Below are 20,150 nucleotides of genomic sequence, written 5' to 3' on the forward strand. Positions count from 1 at the left end.
TATGGGAAAGAACAGAAATATCTCTGCCTGACTGAGGCACCGGGACTTTTCTGAGGATTATGACCAGATGGCTTGAAAAACTATCTTAGAGACATTCAGAGCGGCAAGATATTAATTGTAGGGAAATGCTTTATGTCTTATTCCTTTGGGATATTAAAAGTTCAAAGGGTAAAAGACAAAACACCATGAACACATGGATCATTTCAGAAGAGTCCACAAAGAATCAAATGTACCGTCCAAAGACCACATCAAGCCCATTCAGCTCCTAAGAGAGCACTTGGCCAAAGGCAGCCTCCTAGCTTAGTTAAGAAAAACCAAAACACAAGAAGTACTTAAGTTATCAAAAAATGTTCTGACAACAGATCACGTATTACACTATTCTCAAGACACTAATAACATACAAAGTACACTGCAACTGCCTTTTAACTACTCCTTCCCAACACAACTAAAAAAAACAAATCACAAACTGTAATCTCTACCTATCATACATGTTTTGAGAAAGCATAAAAGTGCTTGAGAAATCACTTGCTTACTTACCACTGTCTTGAAAATCTTTAAAAATAAGCTGAAGGTTATTGTATTTAAAAAGAAGAAATACAGTCCCTAAAGTAATATAAAGGGACTCTTCTGGAGGAGGAAGTAGCCACCATGCAGTGTTTCCCTGGGGTTTTCTGCTTTGTTTTTTCCACGATGTTCTTCTCCACTCAGACCCGAATGTCCAGTGACAAAGAACAGGCTCTCTGGGTTCCCTGGGCTGGTGAATCTCCTGGGCCCTCGCTGCACAACTACAAGGCAAAGCTTAGAAGCTCAAAGAAACATATTGTTGAGGGCCACTCGTTCAGCCACGGCTGGCTTGTCTCTTCAAGTTTGTATGGCTTGGTGCCTCAAGACAATTCTCTCATTAGGCTCTGACAGAAAGTCGTCATTGACTCAACTCAGCAACGCTCCCTGGCACAGAAGGTTGCAGATATTATCTATTCAGACAAGTCCAACATTTTTTAATACAGAACCTTCTTCACTGCCAAGGGTTCCACATACGTCTCAAACCACAACGCCTCTGTTCTCCATGGGCTGCTCAAAAACTTTGGACAGCACATTAGCTTGACTCTATCCTTTATTTTTACTGAATTTTGTTTAGCAAACAACTTACATGCAAAAAGAAGATTAAAAGTTTCAAGGAAACCATTAAACTAGTTCAGTGAATTTCATATCAACAGTCTTAAGTGACAGAAAAACACTCTGACCAAAACCAGAGTTATATATATTCTTCCAACTGAAATAAGTCACAGAATACTGCCTTCGTTACTGAGAATTCCACTTTTGAGTTTGATACAGATAATTATATATTTATAATGAGCAAACAATCATACAGAAGGGAACAAAGATGTTTCATTCCGTGCAAAAACATCTACAGAAAATCAAATCTTGGCAGGCACTGCATGCAATCACAAATCCATGTACTCCCTTTAAATACCATGCTTGTTCATTCCTGCCTGATCTGTCTTTCAGTTTACAAAACTATAACTAACAGGGGGCAGGGGGGAAAGCCACCTCTTACCTGGTTTTACTCAACAAAAAGAAAATTCTTGCACTTTGTAGCTAGGAGAAATATGGCAGTCAATTAGGAAGAGATGAAAATATTTTTGAGAACATATGAAGGCCATTTGCTCATTCTCCTTAGCTTTCCATTCCTAATAGATGGCAATCATAAATGCTTCCAGAGATTTCTTTCACTGTGCATTACTCCATATTCAAGCATTTAGGTACTTCTATATAGGAAAAATTAGCAATGTTTGCTGTCTTTGCTCTTTTCTAACTAGATGAGCACTTAGGGAGTATTATTTCCATGTAAAGGAGACAGAAAACTGACTGCATCTGGCTTTTTCTCCTATCTAATTTGCATGAAATCAATATTTTTCAACCCAGAGGTTGCCTACTCTGTGGATTTGTTTCCTTGAAAGGGGGAGGTGCAGAAAAGGACTTACTGGGAGGGAGGGAACCCAGATTTTCCATCTCTTGGGATATTTTCAAATGAAAATTACTATAATTCTTATGAAATATGCAGCACTTACTATAAACTGGAGTCCTCGAAAAATGTGGCAGGGGCTAAATTCCAGTCACTGACAGGGCTGTCCTGGTATGACCATGCTTATGGACAAGAGCATCATTCATTCTCCAGAGCCAGTCCTTTGTGCCTTTGTTCATTAACAGCTTACTGCTCCAAAGAAAGGAAGCCCATTTTCCCCGGGCACACACACGCAATTCATATGGTCAAAATCAGAATTTTGAGATAGTTAAAATATGTTTCCCTGTAAGACTTCCTTACTTCTTTTCCGCTGCTCTTTAAGTCCCTCTGTTTTACACCTTTGATAACATAAAGCACTACCTGTTCTTGGATTTGGCCCTTGGACTTCATCCCTGTGTACAAAGGGACCTATGGAAATACTGCTTGCAGGTCAGGTGAAGGCCACTTCTGCCTGTATAGCTTCTACTCCTGTACAGACAAATGAAAACGTGAAGTGCACCTCCATGCAAGAACGGAACCAAGCAATGATGCAGAGAAATACACGGTCAAGTCTTCACACAGTGACTGTAAAAAGATGACCAGTTTATTCAATTTCACTGCTGCAACACCAGCTCACATCTAGCCAAGTGTTTTGTGACCACAGGTCAATTATCTTCACCATCTGGTGGCTTGCACAATACAGTCTGTAACTTAATAGCAGTCACAGTCCAGTGCACTGGGAAGTAAAGCTCCCAGCATGGAAGACATCTTTGCATTTGCAATGAACAACTGCTGCTTACAGGCAGCCTCATGCAAAGAGTCAAGGGCTAGTCTGAAACAGGAATATTTATCTCCATGTATTATCATGGAGCTGACTGGCAGGGCCAAAGGTCTTCAAATACCATGGAGGAGCTTAGGCAGAGATTTTGTCATGATTTAGTGCTTCCAAGCCAGCATCACTCACTGACTGAAAAGTCCCTTAAAATCAAAACTGAAAAACATTGCTTAAATGAGTGCTTAGAGTTTAAAACGTTATGTCACTCTCTAAACCCAGCTCTTGTTGAACATGTGTTACACATAACCAAAGCCTGACATACTTCCTGCATTGGCAGGGAGATAGTAATGGAAAAGCTCACTGAGGCTAGTTTTAGTGATTTACAGCAAAGGATGGAGGGGGGGGGGGAATCACATCTTTCTTCAATATGTTTTTCTACTAACAATATACGTGTCGTACAAAAAGCTAGTCTAAGCTACTTTGCACTAAAGCTGGAGTAAAGCAAAGGTGGCAAAGTCAGTGACTGGCATTTCAATCAATCCTGCCCAATATAATCTGAGGGACAGGATTTACCTCAATTTTAGAAGCCTAGATCTGGAGATATTACTCTGCACTCTCTCCACAGTCAAAAGAGAAACACATTAGGTCCTCAAAACAGATAAAACTACGCCTTTACTTGAGCCAAATTAAAGCTGGGATTCACAGAAATCACTTGCTGTCCCTCAAAGTATGTTCCCAACATCTGCACCAAGGACTTCTCTAGCTCAACTCCACTACATTCTCACCTAACATGGGCATATCCTTAAAGCTGAGACAGATCAGATCATAAATGATCTATGTCCTTCTATTGAGCGCAAAGGAATTGTGGTTGGCTAGCTTCAACGCAGACTTGCCCAAACAGATTTAATCCAGGAAACCTAAGGAGACAGCAACAGTATCCACTTACTGCCTTGGAAGGAAACTCCTTCATATACCTTTTGTCATGCACCAGTTATGTATCTTACAAAATAAACCACATGGTCTTGTCTACAATCTCTAACCATACACATAATAGAGAACAAATTAAACTTACAAGCCACTCTGTTTCTTCCTATTTCTAACCTTTAAGTCCTGGGAATGCTACAATATTATTCTTGCACCTCACGCATAAACCTACATACTGTAAATGCACCAATTCCTTGTATATTAAAGAAAATCATTGTGTAGGGAACAAACAGTCATGAACAGTCATATGCTTGTACAGTATTTTGTCTGGATTCAGAGGAGTATCAGGGATTGTGGATCTCATTGTTGCCCTCAAAGGGGAGAACGGTTTAGTGGTCGCAACAGCAATGCTAACAACAAAGATTTAAACCATTTTTTCTGAAGGCTGAACAACTAAGCAGGTGACATGGATCTGCTGTAGTTTCCTGCTTTCTAGGTGCAAGAAGCAATATAAAGAAAACAACATGAGCTTCCATCCTCTGGTTTAAGCTTTTGCTGCATGCAATCCAAAAGCAAACACAATAGGCCTCAACAAATTATCAGGCAAAGGTGGTACTGTTCTTAAGGGAAGTGGTAGCAGGCTCTAGGACTATATCCACTGCTTCTCAACTGCAAATGAATAGGATCCAACCCTTTTACAAGGGCCACTCCAAAGCTTTGAACATGGTAAGCTTCAGGCATTATCCATTAACAACTACCTAAAAATGAAAATCCCTACTGATAAAAGATAGAGCATCAGCAAGAAGACTTAAGTACTATAAAATGCACAGACAGGCTTCCTCATATGCACAGGAGAAAATACTGCCTACAGGACTTAGGAGCAAGAAACTCACTGTATTTTATTAACCACCAACTTCCCAGATCTGTAACAGCTATTTATACACTCCGATCCCTTTGGCAAAGTTGGCTTTAAGGTGTTTTTAACATCTCAACCCAAATTACAAAGTATCTATGGATTTCCAACTCCATTTTCACTTCCAACTACTTCAATTCTGTTCTTGCCTGACCTATAACTTATGTTAAAACATATGGCAGGGTATTTGCTAAAAAAATCCCTCCAAGATATATATACCCTAAATCAATTCTAAACAGCTTTGGATTTAAGATCAGGAAGAGGGTGGAAGGAGAACCTAAGAGTGCTTTATTGCTTTTCTGTTGGGGTTTTGTTTTGTTTTGCTGGGTTTTTTTGTTGTTTTTTTTTTCCTATGAAACTAACTGAAGCAGCCAAAAGTTATTTAGAGTTAGTTTATGAAGTGAAAATTCTGTAAACTTTCTACTGGAAAGGCAATTTAATCTCAGTTTCAGATACCAACACGCTCAATATACATTAAAAAAAAAAACCAAAACAACAACAAACCTTCATAAAGGTTATTATTAAACACTTTGGAGAAAGATTTAGGAAAAATACTGCACATGCATTCAGTAGGAATCCCTAGTGGTTGTCTCATTTACCTCATTACACACATGCATGTGCACACACAGAGTGCTAATTGCACTCCAAAAGAAAACTGCAGGCACAGACTGCAAGAAATTAGGTGGGTCCTTCCTCTGGTTCCCTCCTCCCAATGGACGCCTACTATTCTTCTAAAAATTCCCCACAGAAAAAGACAGTGCTAATTGTAGCTATCACAAAGTGTTTTTCCATCGTCACAGAAATTTAATTCCTAAATTTGAGCCAATGCACACGCAGAGGCAGAGACCAAATAGAGGTAGGAGTGATGATGAATCCACATAGCAATTCACTCTAGCAGGAAAAATTTAAAAACACAACAAGAGAATAATCCCGTAACTGGCATATCCACGTCAAAATCTTGAAAAGCTTATTTTCAGCCTCTTAGAGCTAACTGATGCAACACCTTCCTGTAAGAACATTGCATAGCCCAGGCACTTGCCATCCATACCACAGAGTTACCACAGAATGCATCAGTTCCCTTTTCAGGGCTTGTTCTCTTACATTCTTTCAGGAACAACATGGGACATCTTTTTGTTCCACAGCAGTGAGATGCTTAGCTCAAATCTCAGTACCCCAGTACTCAAATCCAAGTAACACTTGGGAGTTCATGCTGTCTTGTGCCAATGAAAGCTGCACAAGATGCTCAGGCATATAAGAAAAGAGCTGGAGTAGAGGACATGCTTGTGCCACTGTATCAGTTAATGGTACTGCCTCATCTGCAATATCCAAGGCAAGGCCACATCTCAGAAAGTTCAAAGAAAGTAGCAAAAACTATCAGGACCTTAAAAAAATCTTTCACAGAACTGACTTTCAAAACTTGTGAAACAGTCACATGGCAGAGATCAAGTTTGAAGAAACCCAGACAAAGAATAACAAGCCATGGGAAAGGACATCCATTGTCCTTGACTTAAGACCTGAAAGAAACCAGCATTAGCTGACCGCCACTCATCACAACTGTCCCTTTTGGGAACTGGCACCAGGCTGCAAGAGGAAGCCCAGGAAACAAACAGTAACACACCAGCACCGACAGCGATGATTAGAGGGCAGATGGTGGCTCTGCAGTTGCACTGGCAATACCAACACGACAGGCTGTACACAGGTAGAGAACAGATCATCTGACCCCCAAGAACTGCTCTCCTGCATAAGACACTCTCAGGAATGAGGAGTGAAATGATGAATGCACAAGTTCCTCAAGGAGAATTAAGTCAGTCTGTAGCAGTGGAAACTGTCCCTTTCTCCCTATACTCTAATACAAGTAGAAGCATGGGAATGCGTTTTCTCCAGGTCTGCCTACCGCTGACAAGCAGCCACTGGAGTGTAAAGGAATGACCCAGCTTTACACCTGCACACAGCTGCACTGCAGCCACTCACACCACCTCAGCGAGAGTAACCTTTAGGTGAAGCACAGGAGACTCTGAACTGAGTTCACACAGAGTTGATGCAGGTGAAGAGCAAGAAGCCTTTTGCCAGCAGAAGCAGGTGCTCACACTTAGCGTGCAGTGACACTATTGTAAATAAGTAATCCTCTGCTTTACCATCTCTCCTGAAACACTACCCTAAAATGAAAGAGGAGCTGCATTTGTTCCAACCAAGGCAGAACTTTAGATTGCTTAGAAATAAAAAAAGCAGGCAGGCTGTGAAGAAATCACTCCTGCATATTATAGGAACTGTGGCACAGCATGAAATTATGGGCTCCTAATGGCCTCCAGGAACACATAGGCATCTTCTGCTCGAAAAAAAATCTCTCATGCAGCTAAGTGAACATTCCTCTGTGGACACTGTTTTTGATTGCTAGTGAGTACAGAGGCTCTGTTGAATGGGAAACCAGACAAGCTGAGGAGAGCTGAAATCCCTGCCCAGACAGCTTACAGTTCACACAGATAAGGTGACAAAAGGGAGGAAAGAGTCACAAGACACAATTGGGATTGCAAAGAAAACATGTTGAGCCGTCTTAACCACCGGAAGGGAAAGAAAACTTCAGTTCTAAAAAGGAAATATTGGCTTGTCCTCTACTTCTAAAGATAGTCCTCAAGTCTCACAAAAACTCTGAGAAGACGAGCTGCACATCAAAACCAAAAAAAGAATTCCACATATGCAAACTTTGGTAAAAAAAAAAAAAAGAAAGTTTAATTTTTTGATAGTATTATATATATAACATAATATTATACAGTTACAGCCATAGCAGAATTTGCAATCTTATTCATATCAATAAGCCACTTTGCCTTATCCTAAAAATTATATTTTCTATATGCTAGAGTGGCTGAATACCCTGACTTCACAGGGGGAAAACTTCAGACACATTACAAATTTCCATACCTAGGCATGTTCAGAAGATAACAATTTTTATTCATAGGCAAAAGGTGCAAACTATCATAGAATACACATAAACTAGTGATTAATTTCCAAATCTTAGCTTAAAACTGGCTAATAAGCTGCCTTTAGAAAGAAACATTCATATACTTGTCACTTACGAACAGGTGGACTCTCTGTTACTGATTATGGATGACTGAGACAGCACTCACGGGATGAAAAATCATCACGGTTGTCAAAGGAATTAGCTTTGTACTCAGAGATTTTTATGCAATTTTACTGTGTTTACATTTTATAAAGATTCTCAACCACAGCTGAGAAATGCTTAAGTTGTTACTACAATGTACCAGTACCAACAGTTTTATACCCAGGGACTTTTTTTTTTTTTTACAAACCTCTTAGTTTCAGAAGCGGAACATAAGATAGCTTTCAAAACTCCTGTGACACTGAACTAGAACTCTGCATTTTTAATTAACTAATCTAATAGCAGACTTAAAAGAGCCCTGTTTGGACCTTTTTTATGTCAGAGCAATTCGTTGTGACAGAAGTTTAGTTTTATCAGCTCAGAGATTGCAATCTTTCTCTGAAAGAAGGTACTTCCAAGGACTTAGTGTTTACAAACAGGCAGAAGCTTTCAAAACTGAACACCTCGTCTATATACACATACACATAACATACATACATAAGGAAGAAAAAGTATATACAACTGACAGGTTGAGAATTTCACTTAAAGCACCTAAAAGAAAATGGAGGGGCTTTGAAAATTCATCTCCAGTGATAAGAGAGGATTGCGGAGTCAGCTTTTTCAAGATTAAACAACTTTATAAAGAAGGACATCATATGGTAGAGATTAAACTTCAATTTCACCTGTTTGACTTCAGGTCCTTTAAGTAACTTGGCTAAATATATTTTGGCATTACTGAAAGCTGACATTATTTTACCACAGCAAACTCACAGAAGCAAGATGTTCTCTGAAGGAGGTCACATTTTTGTATTTTTGTATTTTTTAAGACAAAACATACCCTTAAATCTGGAGAGAAGTTGTCTGCTGAGGTGGAGATGGAGTCAGACGACAAAGCTGAAGCAGATTTGGTGTGAGTGGAATGGTCCGATTGCGACGTGGAAGCGCTACAAAGAGAAACACCAGAGTGTATCAAAATTGTGCTCGTGAAAATTCAAAAGCTGACAAGTCCAGCCACTCGCTTACAGTCATATCAGGCATTTTTCATTGCTCCTACCCTTTCCACTCTCAGTTATTCAGCCCTCAGCAGTGCTCTAAGAGAACCTGTTCTACTTGCCATTACCAGAGATTACCAAAGCGTACACAACTCATTACTAAAACTCAGCTCCAACTGAGCCAACATTATCACAACCACCAGCTTGAGCAGAGGAACACACTCAGTGCCTGAAGCTGGGTGAGCAGCTGCAGTGGAGCTGCAGGTTGAGCTGTGTGTGATGAGAGCCCGAGCCAAGAGGCCAGAATTGCCAACCCATTGCACAGTGAAGGGCCTGGGGACCTGTGGCCTGGCCAGGTGACCAGACACTCAGAGACACCGCAAGAGCCAATGACCCCAGACCCTCCTGCATTCAGACTGACAGGGTACAAGAGCCCAGGGTTTCCTTTGTCTGGGGTCCCTCCTCAGAGGCACCAGCTTGAGCTGCTATTTTGTTATTTAGTTACTGCACCAAGATTGAGCTGTTTTAAGGATCGAGCCACCTGAGACCCTGCTGTGGGAAATCTGAGGTTGAGATGGTAACGAGACTTGGTCTGTCTGGGAGTGCAGGGTGTGTAGCTGCAAAGGGGCTTTGCTCCCAGCTCAGGTGGTGAGAGAGCAACTGTCAGACTGGCTGCTGGATGGTTGGATGGGGAAGTTTCCTTAGCACTGGATCAAATCCTAAATTACAGAAACTAAGGGCCTCCATTACAGCCCTTCAGATGGGAGATATTAGTGCGCTGCAAGGGGATGAAAACAGACAGACTCCTGAACGCACGCCAGCACAGCCCCGACCGCAGCTGTACGGCGGTGGAAGAAATTCAGAATTAAAACTCTTTTCATTGCACACAACTTTTCTTCTTCAAGGACAAAGCTGAGGAGAATAAAGATTCTCCCAGCATATGTCTCTGGTGATATAAAATGCGATTCTCTGAATAACAAAGCAAAACAAAAATTTTCCTTTTCTATACAGTTTTCCTAATATAGCTGTAAACAATTAATATAAGCTTATATTTCACAGCATTTTTATGCTGCAACCTCTCCAAGAGCCCTAATTGCTTAAAATTAGCATTTGATACCAAGGCTTTTAAAACCCCAGATGACTGTAAAGAAAGATCCTATGAGGTACAACGTTACTCCCTGAAGTCACCGTACAGTGGTAAATACTACCTGTGCCAATTAATTCCCACACTCTTACCAACCCCACAAAGGTATTAGCTGGGTGTAAAGATACTCTTAAGGATCAGCTAACAGACTCAGAAGCCCAATCTTGGCCAAAGCAGAATACCAGCAGGAGTATTACTGTTACTACTTATATTAATTAGACATGTGACAACCTAGAAATAGCTGTATCTGAGCTTCCAAAGGGTCTGGAGATTTGGTAATTGTCTGAAAATTGTTTTGCTGCTGATGAACAGTCACCAAAAGGCCAAAATGTTCCATTTTTATTTCTATTCTTTGGAGTTTGGCAAAGTATTGCACAGGGAGTGTTAAAAACAAAAAGGACCACAGAAAAATTGGGCTCTTGCTGGGAGTTAGTCCTGTCTGTTCAAGAATTAAAGAGCACTGCACCTCTTATATCCTATGAAGTAAAATTTTCAAAATGGAACCTTTAGGAACGGTAAAAAGTTTTTTAAAATAAATTACACTGGTGTGCCAATCGATTAGCACAATTCCACTGAATGCACTTGTTGTACCAGGTTCAACAGCCAATCACTCAGCTTTCCAACATGCTCAACTCCTATGGTGTTGCCAGGTAAACTCACATAATTCCAGATGGCCAGAGTGACTTGTGCATACAACTCATGCCCCAGCCACCCTACAGTCTCTGTTCAGGCAGAAAATTGTCTTACACCAAAACAGCAAAAACCAAATCTGTAAAACCTCCCATTCTTGTGAATGAAAAGGCCTCACATAAGCACTGTATCTGTGTATAGTTTCACATTACAACAAAACTGATATAAAGTTGCTGCTGCTGCTGATGGGCTGCTCACCTTCCTCTCTCCTCTCAACCCAGACTGCAGATTGCTGCCATCTCCATTGTGCTGGATGGGCATCATGGGATGCACAGTTCAATCTGCTGATCTGACGGGGCAGTAAACTATTAATAAACATGAGGAGAATCTTCTGTTGGGTAACAAGGCTGATTGGATTCATTACATGGCTATATAAATCATCAGATGCAGCACACAGAGAGGGAAGGAATCTGTATCTGGAGATGATGAGGAAGGCTGAGAACACTTTGTGCATAGCAGCCTGCAGGCATGCTAAATTAGGCTTAGCACTAAACCACATTTTTACATTACTCTCCTTAAATGAGCTCAGACCCCTTATGTGTTCCCTTGAAACTTCTTTCAGCCTGGTTTCTGCACGGTCAGTCTTCACTGTTGTCTTTGCACCCATTTAATTAACTTGATTTTAAAGAGCATGTTAAAAAAAAAAAAAAAGAAACAATTCAATCATTCCACAGAGCAGCACCCGTTTACTGTACAGCAACCTATAAAGAGATGGTACTTAGAGTGTACTTTAAGGTACTCAAAAGTTATCAATGAAGAGCAAGCAGACACTGTAGATGCCATTATCACCGGGTGACAAGCCTGACTCCTGTCCCTGGGTCCCCACTGTGCTTTCTCCCACACCGGCTCCAGCCGGGGGAGCCAGAGGCTCAGGGTAAGCCTCCAGAAGCCATGCCTTCTAGCTCCCTCCCTTTTCAGGGCCCACTCTTTTGTGTATTTAAATGCATTTTAAAGGTCAGCAGCTCTGCTGAGTTTACAAATCCCTTAGCACAGGTGTAAGTACCTAAGCCAGGGCACACCAGCAGCTGACCTGGCCCTGTAACCCATGCAGGACAGCTTACTCAACCTAAGCAACCACAGCAAAATCACAGTAACCTATTGGCAGAAGCATTTGCATCAAAAATTTAACCTCCTTTAGAGACAGAAAAGGAAGCTGGAAAGACCGGACAGGTTTGGTGGAGCGTGCCAGTCTTTGCCCCAAAGTGAGGACAAGCTAGACCCAAGCAGTTCCCAAGAGCTGTCTGCCTAACTTGCTCTGAACAGCTCCCAGGGAGGGAGAGTGCTAACAAAAGGATCAAAATTTCACCAGTTTTCCTGCTGACACAACTTGACTGCCCAGATACATTCCCAGTGACTGCTTAATACACAAGCAGCGATTATCTAATCATTGTAAACCAAAGATTTTTATGAAATTGTTAATTAATTTCACTTTCAAACTAAGGGGCAAACAGCATTATGCAGGGGAAAAAGAAAAAAGAAAAAGGGGGAGAACTATAATCCACAGCATGTCTGAGCTGTGAAAGTGTTTTGTGTTTATTGATTACACTTGGCTTCAAGTGGCTGTTAAAGAAGGAAAGCATTTGCATTTTAGAAGTGGATTTTCAAAAGTTCCCCACACCAATGTCCCTGTGCTTTTGCAGAAGCCACCAGTGAAGCCTCCCTCCAGTGACAGCAGTAGGAGCTTTTGGGAAGCCATGCCTGCAGACACAGCGAACAATAGCCCTGGATTATGCAGCTCAGCACAGTATGCATAGGTTGCATATGTTTGGCTCGCTACCTCTGTTCTCCTCATCTGCCATTTCCAGGGAGCTGAGATGGAAGGAAGGAGCGTTCAGCAGAAAGTCTGCTGGTTTGTGGCTCCCTCCTCTTATCGTTGTCAGGCAGCTGTATAGCTCCAGCTCCACTGCTTAGCAAACTAATTAATCTGATGTCCCTGCATGCACATGAGAAGTTTATTAGTTTCAGTGGTTTAGTCAATCTTAGCTCTCCTTTGCTGCCAATACAACAGCAAAGATCCTCAAACCACAAAGTTTCATATGCCTTTGGGTGGGGGAGAACAGGAGAGCATCCTGGGTCTGGCACACAAACTCAGAGTGAGGACACCAGAGCTCCCTCCATGCTTTGCCAGCAGCCCCTCTGCATCATCTCAGGCAAACCATTTACTTGTGCTTCTGTCATGGCTTCTGCACATTATCCCAGTTTTTGCCAATGTGAAGTTAAAGCTGTCTCATGCAGTACTTTTGGCAGCCTGATGGGTATGTCTGGCATCAGTTTAATGTGCTGAAGACCCCACTGAGGACATTCTGTTCTCACAGGGACAAACCCCCAACAGCTGCATTTCATCAGTAAGGCAACACAGAGCAGACCTGAGGGATGGCCACGGCATGATGGGCACATGTAAGTGCTGGGCTGGGGGGCCCCTGACAAACACAGGTACATTTGGACAGATCTCAGCCAGGGTTAAAAATCACTAGAGCTATGCCAGTCACTGCTAGCTGCAATACTACTTAAACATGCAAAATTATGGTATTAGATCTGAACCTCATTAAGGCTCTGGAAAACAACTTATACCCAGATTCACAAAACACTTTGAGTCTGCGTACAGAAAAATAAGTGAGTTCCTATGAGGAACCAGGGATGACCAGGGACCTCCTGGAGCTTTCATCTTCCCCATGCTTCAGGCCCAGCTCTTCCTTGTCCTTGTTGATGGATGTCTGTGTTAAGTATGAAAAGAGATCCCTTAAACAGGTCAAAAGCACCTTCAGGGAAAGCCTTACTCCTGTGACTGCTATCCCTATTTACTCCTCTCCTCACTCCTCCCCCATGCAGAAGCAGGAAACAGGTCTAGGATGCAACTAACACTGATCTGTCTTTCATCTTGATAATTATTTTTATTATTTAAATGTTTTTCTTTATAGCCAGATTTTGAATGATAAATGGTCCAAAAGCGAGCTGTCGGCACAATGGTCTTATACAGTGTTTGCACGCAGCAGTAACCCTTTGGCTATAAGGAACACATACATGCAACTAGTAAGAGTATTACACTGGAAACTGAGCACAGTGACTCAACTCCTGATAAAGTGTTCATTGTTATTATTAGGACTATCCCACAATATGCCAGATGGTTTTCAGACATAATTTAGAGTCAGACAGATGCCCTGCGGTGGTTCCTGTTCAGGCAATTGAAAGGTATTACTGCACCCGTAGCAGAATTGAAGGTATGCCAGCATGCTGAACTTAAAGTGTCAACAAAGATGGAAAGAAGCTGCAAACAGAAGTGTCTGTGATGCACAAACTTGACTTGTTAGACTGGGAACATGCAGGGGAAATATTTCGGGTTAAAGCCGTGATAAAGTCTTAAGCCACTTTAGAAAGTATCATTAAATGGCATTTGCCATTAAAGTAGAAAAGCAAGTACAAGAAGTAGAAAGCACAAGTACAAGATTCTGAAGAGGGTGCTTTGACCTTGTGAGGATCTGAGCATGACAGTGAACCCAAGTCAGGTAGAAGATAAGCACAAAGATGCAAAGAAACTGCCAGAATCAAGCCATGAAGCCCTGAACTTTAACTTGATGCAGACAAATGCACCATCTCTGCAGGACTGAGCTCTTCTATCTGTATCCTTACTCCTGTTGCTGGGAACTTAATACAACATTCTTCATACTCCAAAGCCAGGACATTTTACTTTGCTGTCTTCACCCTTCCAGAGGAAATAAAAACCCCTACTAGATCTCTGTGAAAAGCTTTCTGTGAACATCAGCCCTAAGGATGACCATTCCATACAACCTCTTCTCTTATATCATGTGACTCAAGAAGAAAAGTCACAACAACCAATTTCATGAATCACTTAAAACCAAATAACAACTTCTGGCAAAATCTTAGACAGAAGTCACAGAATGAATATGAGGTGTGATCTGGCTGAACCATCTCAGCCTGTAATTACTGAGAATGGTCATTTCCGAGCAAGCTCTTAGAAGCGTGTCTCATTCTGTTCAGCAAATACATGAAGTATACATATAGTCATTCTACTATACTTCTGATCAGCAAGAACATAAATTATATACACCTTCCCAAAGACAAGTAAATCCTGTGCAGAAAGGGACTGAATGTGATGAGGGTGGTGAGACACTGGCACAGGTTGCCCAGAGAAATTGTGGATGTCCCATTCCTGGAAGTGTGCAAGGCCAGGTTGGATGGGGCTTTGAGCAACCTGGTCTAGTGGAAGATGTCTCTACCCATGGCATGGGGGCTGTAACTAGATGATCTTAAAGGTCCCCTTCAACCCAAACCATTCTATGATTCTATGACACTTGTTCAGACTGAAAGTTAAAAAGATACTTTTGTCTTGCTTCAAAGTAAGATACTATCTAAAAAAAAAAAAAAACCAAACAAAAACCCAAAACAACAACAACAAAACAAACAAACAAACAGAGAACATAAAAAGGAACAAGATAAGATTAAGTTCTGATCCCTAAAGTTCCCCTCCTAAATCCAGGAGCGGGAATATGCATATGAATTTAACACCCAGAACTCTACAAAAAAGATCATGGAATAGAAGGGAAACACATCTCTGGAAAATATGCCCACTTTGAGTTGCAGTACATGCACAGGGCTTGAGGACACCTTTTTTTTGTACCAATGTCTTAAAAACTAACCTGGCTCATTCCTATAAATAACACAAGCAAAATCAGTAGTCAGTGATGAAATAGCCACCTTTCCAGCACTTTCTTTATGAATATTCTATCTCTGTCAGTACAACAAGCAGCTGCTTCACTGCTCACAAAGATGTGCCAATTACTCAGACACTAATTGGCATGAGCTGCTCACACCATTTCTTCTGTATCAAACAGAGTATTTTGTTTCAATAGTCACTGAACTGACACAGAAAACAGGTGACAAAATGCACCACTGAGCAATACAGTTTCAGACATAGAGGTTATAAATGAGAAAAACACTGTGTAGGGCAAATTTCCATTTCCTCTCTTCCTGTTTTTTTAAAAGTTTCTCATTATGTACATTCCTAAAAATTAATCAAGGTGAAAACTGCAAATTAATGATGATGAGTGGCAAATACAATTTAATTCGAAGTTTCAGATGCCAAGAGTGCTGGGTCCAATTGATTTGAATTTACAGCAGGGCCATGAATAGAAGCACTTGTAGCACTTGGGCAGTTCTCTTCCAAGTATAATGCTCCAGAGGTATTGAGTGCTCCCCACTCACTTTCCAAACTCAAACTGACAACAGTCCCCCCTCAATACTTCTAACACTCCTGTTTCTTCAAGAGAAGAAAAAGCTAATAGTGAAAAACCTCCTGGGTCACATCAGAGCAGAAGGAGACAAACCAGCGCTTGTTCCCCATGAATATGACTCTGTCCTAGCCAGTACTGGCTGAACTGGCCTGGGACACCCAGCTGTTGCCCACATCAGACTCTCCCATTTGCAGCAGCTCTCTGTGGATCTGTGCTAAGTGGTCCCCATAGTCCTTATCTGTGTATACACACATACTCCAAGGGGTCCTCAGAAGTCCCTCATACACCCCTCTCCAGGCAAGCACTTGAAAGCCCCGTTGGCATCTTGCTGTTGGCATCTTGCCGGAACCAGGGCCTTGCAGCACGAGCTGGGCACTCTGCGCTGGCTTCCACTCTGCCATGAACAGGCTCTGCTGCTGTAAATTAAGTTTTAGCATTTTAACACCATCCCTCCCAGAACAGGAATCCCACAGTGACTGGCACCAAGTGTGCCCATTATAAAAGGCTATGCCTTTCCCAAAGAAATTTCACTGACCGACAAAGGAGTGGTATCTCCAGCAAGCAGTGACTGGATCTTAATTCTTCACAGTAAAATGAAAAGTCAAAACAGACTAATTCTACCTAGACAACAAATGCCACAGGAAACTACCCATAGCATATGTAAGATGCAGCCTTACCCCTCTGAGCACCCAGTACCATCTTTTTAGGCACACGCAGGACAGACAGCTATTAGTTTCAGGTGAGTTGACTGGAACTCACAATTTTTCTAAACATTTAAAGATCCCAGTTCAACCATTGCTTGACCTGTGACAACCTCAGAGGGGAAGAAATAAAAGCCATAAACAAATATGCCTATGAAGGAAAGAAAAGCACAGACTGCCAGGCTGCCTCTGGCATTCAGAGAAGGCATACATTTATATTATATAATAATGTACTCTCGCTATTTAGAAGGGCCATCAATGTCAAAGTTTACCATCATCTAAAAGATAAGCCATTTTAGCAAACAAATCATGGTGCATGTATGTGACAGACCTAAAATAGCCCCCCACGCCACTTGCCTGAATGAAAAAGTCACTTCTGTTGCCAAGCAAAGCCGGGTCTCAGTCTGACTTCAATGTTCCAAGGGAGGAAGATGACATTTTTTAAAAGTTGATCCTTCCAAGTAGCATCCTGAGCTGAATATACAGTACATCTTTTCCCATGAGCCATAAAGAAAATGTCCTATATTTTAACTGTGAACAAGCTTTTCTAGGAATGCAAATTTTGCTCTCAATAGTTACACAATGGACTACAGTGTCACAAGCACCGTTCGTGCTCCATTAGTCATTCTTTTTTTTTTTTTAAACTGAAATTCACAAAAGGCCTACAGTGTATGTAGAGCACTTGCTAAACAATAGACTGATTGTTTAAAATATTTGCAAGATTCCAAGAATAAAGACCAACGCCCAAAGACAAACCAATATGCATCATATAATTAATAACAGCAAGGAGCCCACAGTATCATGCTCTCATGAGTCAACAATCCAGAAGGTAAAAACCAGGAAGGGCAAGAGCTATAAGACCCCTGAATCAATATTCTCTGATCAGCACAAGAAAGATAACTACAAAATTATCTGTATTCATGAGAGGAACAAAAGGGAAGTTCAGTTTCTACCAAGCTCCCAGCTGGTATGGGATGATCCTCAGCTACAAGAGAAAAGAAGAAAAAAAAATTCAAGAAGTTGTTAGACTTCTGCAGGGAACTGCCATTTTGACTCTTCTCTACCAACTTAACTTCAACCCATATCCAGGGAGTGCAAAGTTAGCTCCTACCTTCTGAAAGCAGGCTGATAATCCAGTATTTTGGTCTGATTCCAGTTCCTAATGGAAATGTTTGGATTGCAAAATCCAGCCCAGCACAAGCACTTTTGCATGCAGCATTAGGAGTTTGGGCAGGGAGTAGCAGGCAAGGCAGGCATCCCACGTTCCCCCAGGTGACACACAATGGAAAGGCAGCCCTGTCCATCTGGCTCTGCCCTAGGCCTTGGGAGGAAGGTCTAGCAGATCTCCTAGAGATGGTGCACACATCTGGGTCTGCGCTCCAAAGCTTAGGGGTTTCCAACCACCAGCACAGGCCCTTAGCACTGAAGATAAATCAAGCCCATAAGATGAAGAGAAGTTCAAAACACAACCCTGTTTACTGCCAACATAAACAAGGTTTTTTCTACGAGAACCGCACTCTTGCCTGCTCTTCTCTGTACCTTCCTACACACTGGGTTATTGCTATGCTTTTTGGTGCCTCTGGTATTGTTCAGAAGGAGCTAGAGCCTTTGTTTTCAAATATCAGATGCTACAGAAGGCAGAACTAAACTAGAAATGAAGATCTTGCCTGAGCTGAGAAAGCTATTTCTAGGTCAAAAAAATATGGCTGAGGTGGAAACATTCCAGCACCTCAGGCTTCAGATGGCTGAAGCAGTGCTGCACAGGGACAGACAGAATGCCATCAGGGAGACTGCTGATTGACAAGAGGTCTGGCAAGAGATCTCCTGGGCTGCGATGAAGCAGCACATGTCCTGACCTGCAGCTTTCTCCCTCAGACAGCCCAGGCAGCTGCCTCAGCCAAGGGAAATCTCCATGCTGCATGATTGCTCTGGCAAAACGGGAACTCACTGATCCAACTTCAGGTGTCCCCTGCTGGTACAAGAACACCCATTGTCACTAGCCCTGCCTGTGGAAAATACTGATTCCAAAGCTCAGGACGTCCTGTGGCAGAGAACTAGCCCTGCCTGGTGGTGCTGCCATCTCCTATATCAGAGCAAACCTGGATTTCCCACTGCATCCCACAGGAGAAAGAGAGCTGGCAACATCTAACTGTCGCTACAAGTACTTTGAATAAAGACAAAAGCCATGATGGAAATCCTACATACAATTTAAAATCACCCTTGCAATTAATCAGTATTTATGCCTACCTTATAAACACTGACACCCTTCCTTTAAAAACTTATCAAGCCTGAGAAAGACATACAAGTAAAAAACTATCAGGATTTTGATGCAAATTCAGACATTCCCATGCCAAGTTGCAAAAATTAGTCCAGAACCAGAGAGCAAGGAGAAAGAAAAAAAAAATGGAAACACAGAACAACAAATCTTTCATTTTCTTGTTAATTTTTATTTTTTAGGAAAAATCTATTAACTTGTTTAAGGAAAGAAAGAGAAACAAGAATTATGTTAATGAGTACTTACCTTAGGACAGAAACAAGAACTCAATAAAAACACAGATGTAACTTCTCTTCTACAGTTTGTATTCTGGCAGGACCTCAATTTCTAGCTATGTACTAAGAACCGGTTGTGTTTAGCTTATCCAAATATACGTGTACTTCTCACAGTTCATGTGCTGTCTCAGTTTTTTCTTTACCTTCCTCCCTATGTCCCTATTTAAGAAACACCTTAGTCAGAACGCAACACATATTGTTAAACTTTCTGATTTTCTTAAAACACACACCACACAACCCCCTCACCCCAATAAACCTAACACCCACAGGAATTAAAAATACCAGTGATTTACTAATCAATGACATTACTTGTTCCATCCTGGGAAAAATCAAAAGAAGGAGGAAAGGATGTATAAATATAGCCAATGTGGAGAGTCTTGTATCACCTAGCAAAACTGTAACACCTTGCTAAGCTTTCACAGACACTACGCAGCCATGTGCTCTGCCACATTCAGCTCAGAAAAAAAAAGACTGGGAACACCTTTATTCTGTTGACAGTTCAGCCCCTGCATGAAATTAGTCCCTAGCAAATTTTCAAGTCAGACAAGTATTCAATAATTTAGGGGCTTTATTTCCTGATATTCCACCTAGGCCAACATGTTTCCAGAAACACAGAGCACTTGTGTGATAAGTAAAGACTGAGAAGGGATCTCAGCAGTATCTCCAAGGTGGGTGCCAAAGGGATGGCGCCAGACTCACTTTGGTAGTGCCGAGCAACAGGATGAGGAGCAAGGGCCATAAACTAAAACACAAGAAGTTCCATCTCAACATGAGGAAGAACTTCTACGGTACATGTTGAAAACAGAGGTCTTTCGAATTCTTCTGCCTTGCAGTGAAATGAGGAACACAAACTCTGCAAGCTCATCTGAGGATTTTCTGTTCATCAGTTCTCATTCATCTGAAATGAGGGCTAAACTGAGATCACCCACAGCCACTTCCTCCTGCCACTTCTGCTTCCTCAAGCAGAAATCAGTGTATGTGAAAAACCAAGAAACTCAGAAAGGAGTAGGATCAATGAGGTCAGAATAGTTTGCCTCTGGCTTGTGGATAACATGGGTGTGTTTGTTGTGTTTGCTTCCATTTAGCCAAGGGGAACCCAGGCAGTGGAGTTTA

The 20,150-nt window shown here is 41.7% G+C and overlaps 1 protein-coding gene across 4 annotated transcripts in view; it reads right to left on the reverse strand.

The window, feature by feature from the left end:
• MTMR2 (myotubularin related protein 2) overlaps positions 1 to 20,150 on the reverse strand; it is a 63,309-nt gene that overhangs the window by 32,978 nt on the left and 10,181 nt on the right. For 3 of the 4 annotated variants that reach the window (XM_038131561.1, XM_038131572.1, XM_038131581.1), the window contains one exon: positions 8,550 to 8,655. In XM_038131561.1, the coding sequence (XP_037987489.1) occupies positions 8,550 to 8,655 (106 nt within the window). Of the gene's footprint in view, positions 1 to 537; positions 5,416 to 8,549; positions 8,656 to 20,150 lie in introns of those variants that run through there. The other variant, XM_038131588.1, reaches the window with a different exon arrangement.

Source organism: Motacilla alba, chromosome 1 (assembly GCF_015832195.1).
Source record: "Motacilla alba alba isolate MOTALB_02 chromosome 1, Motacilla_alba_V1.0_pri, whole genome shotgun sequence".
Lineage (NCBI taxonomy): Eukaryota > Metazoa > Chordata > Aves > Passeriformes > Motacillidae > Motacilla > Motacilla alba.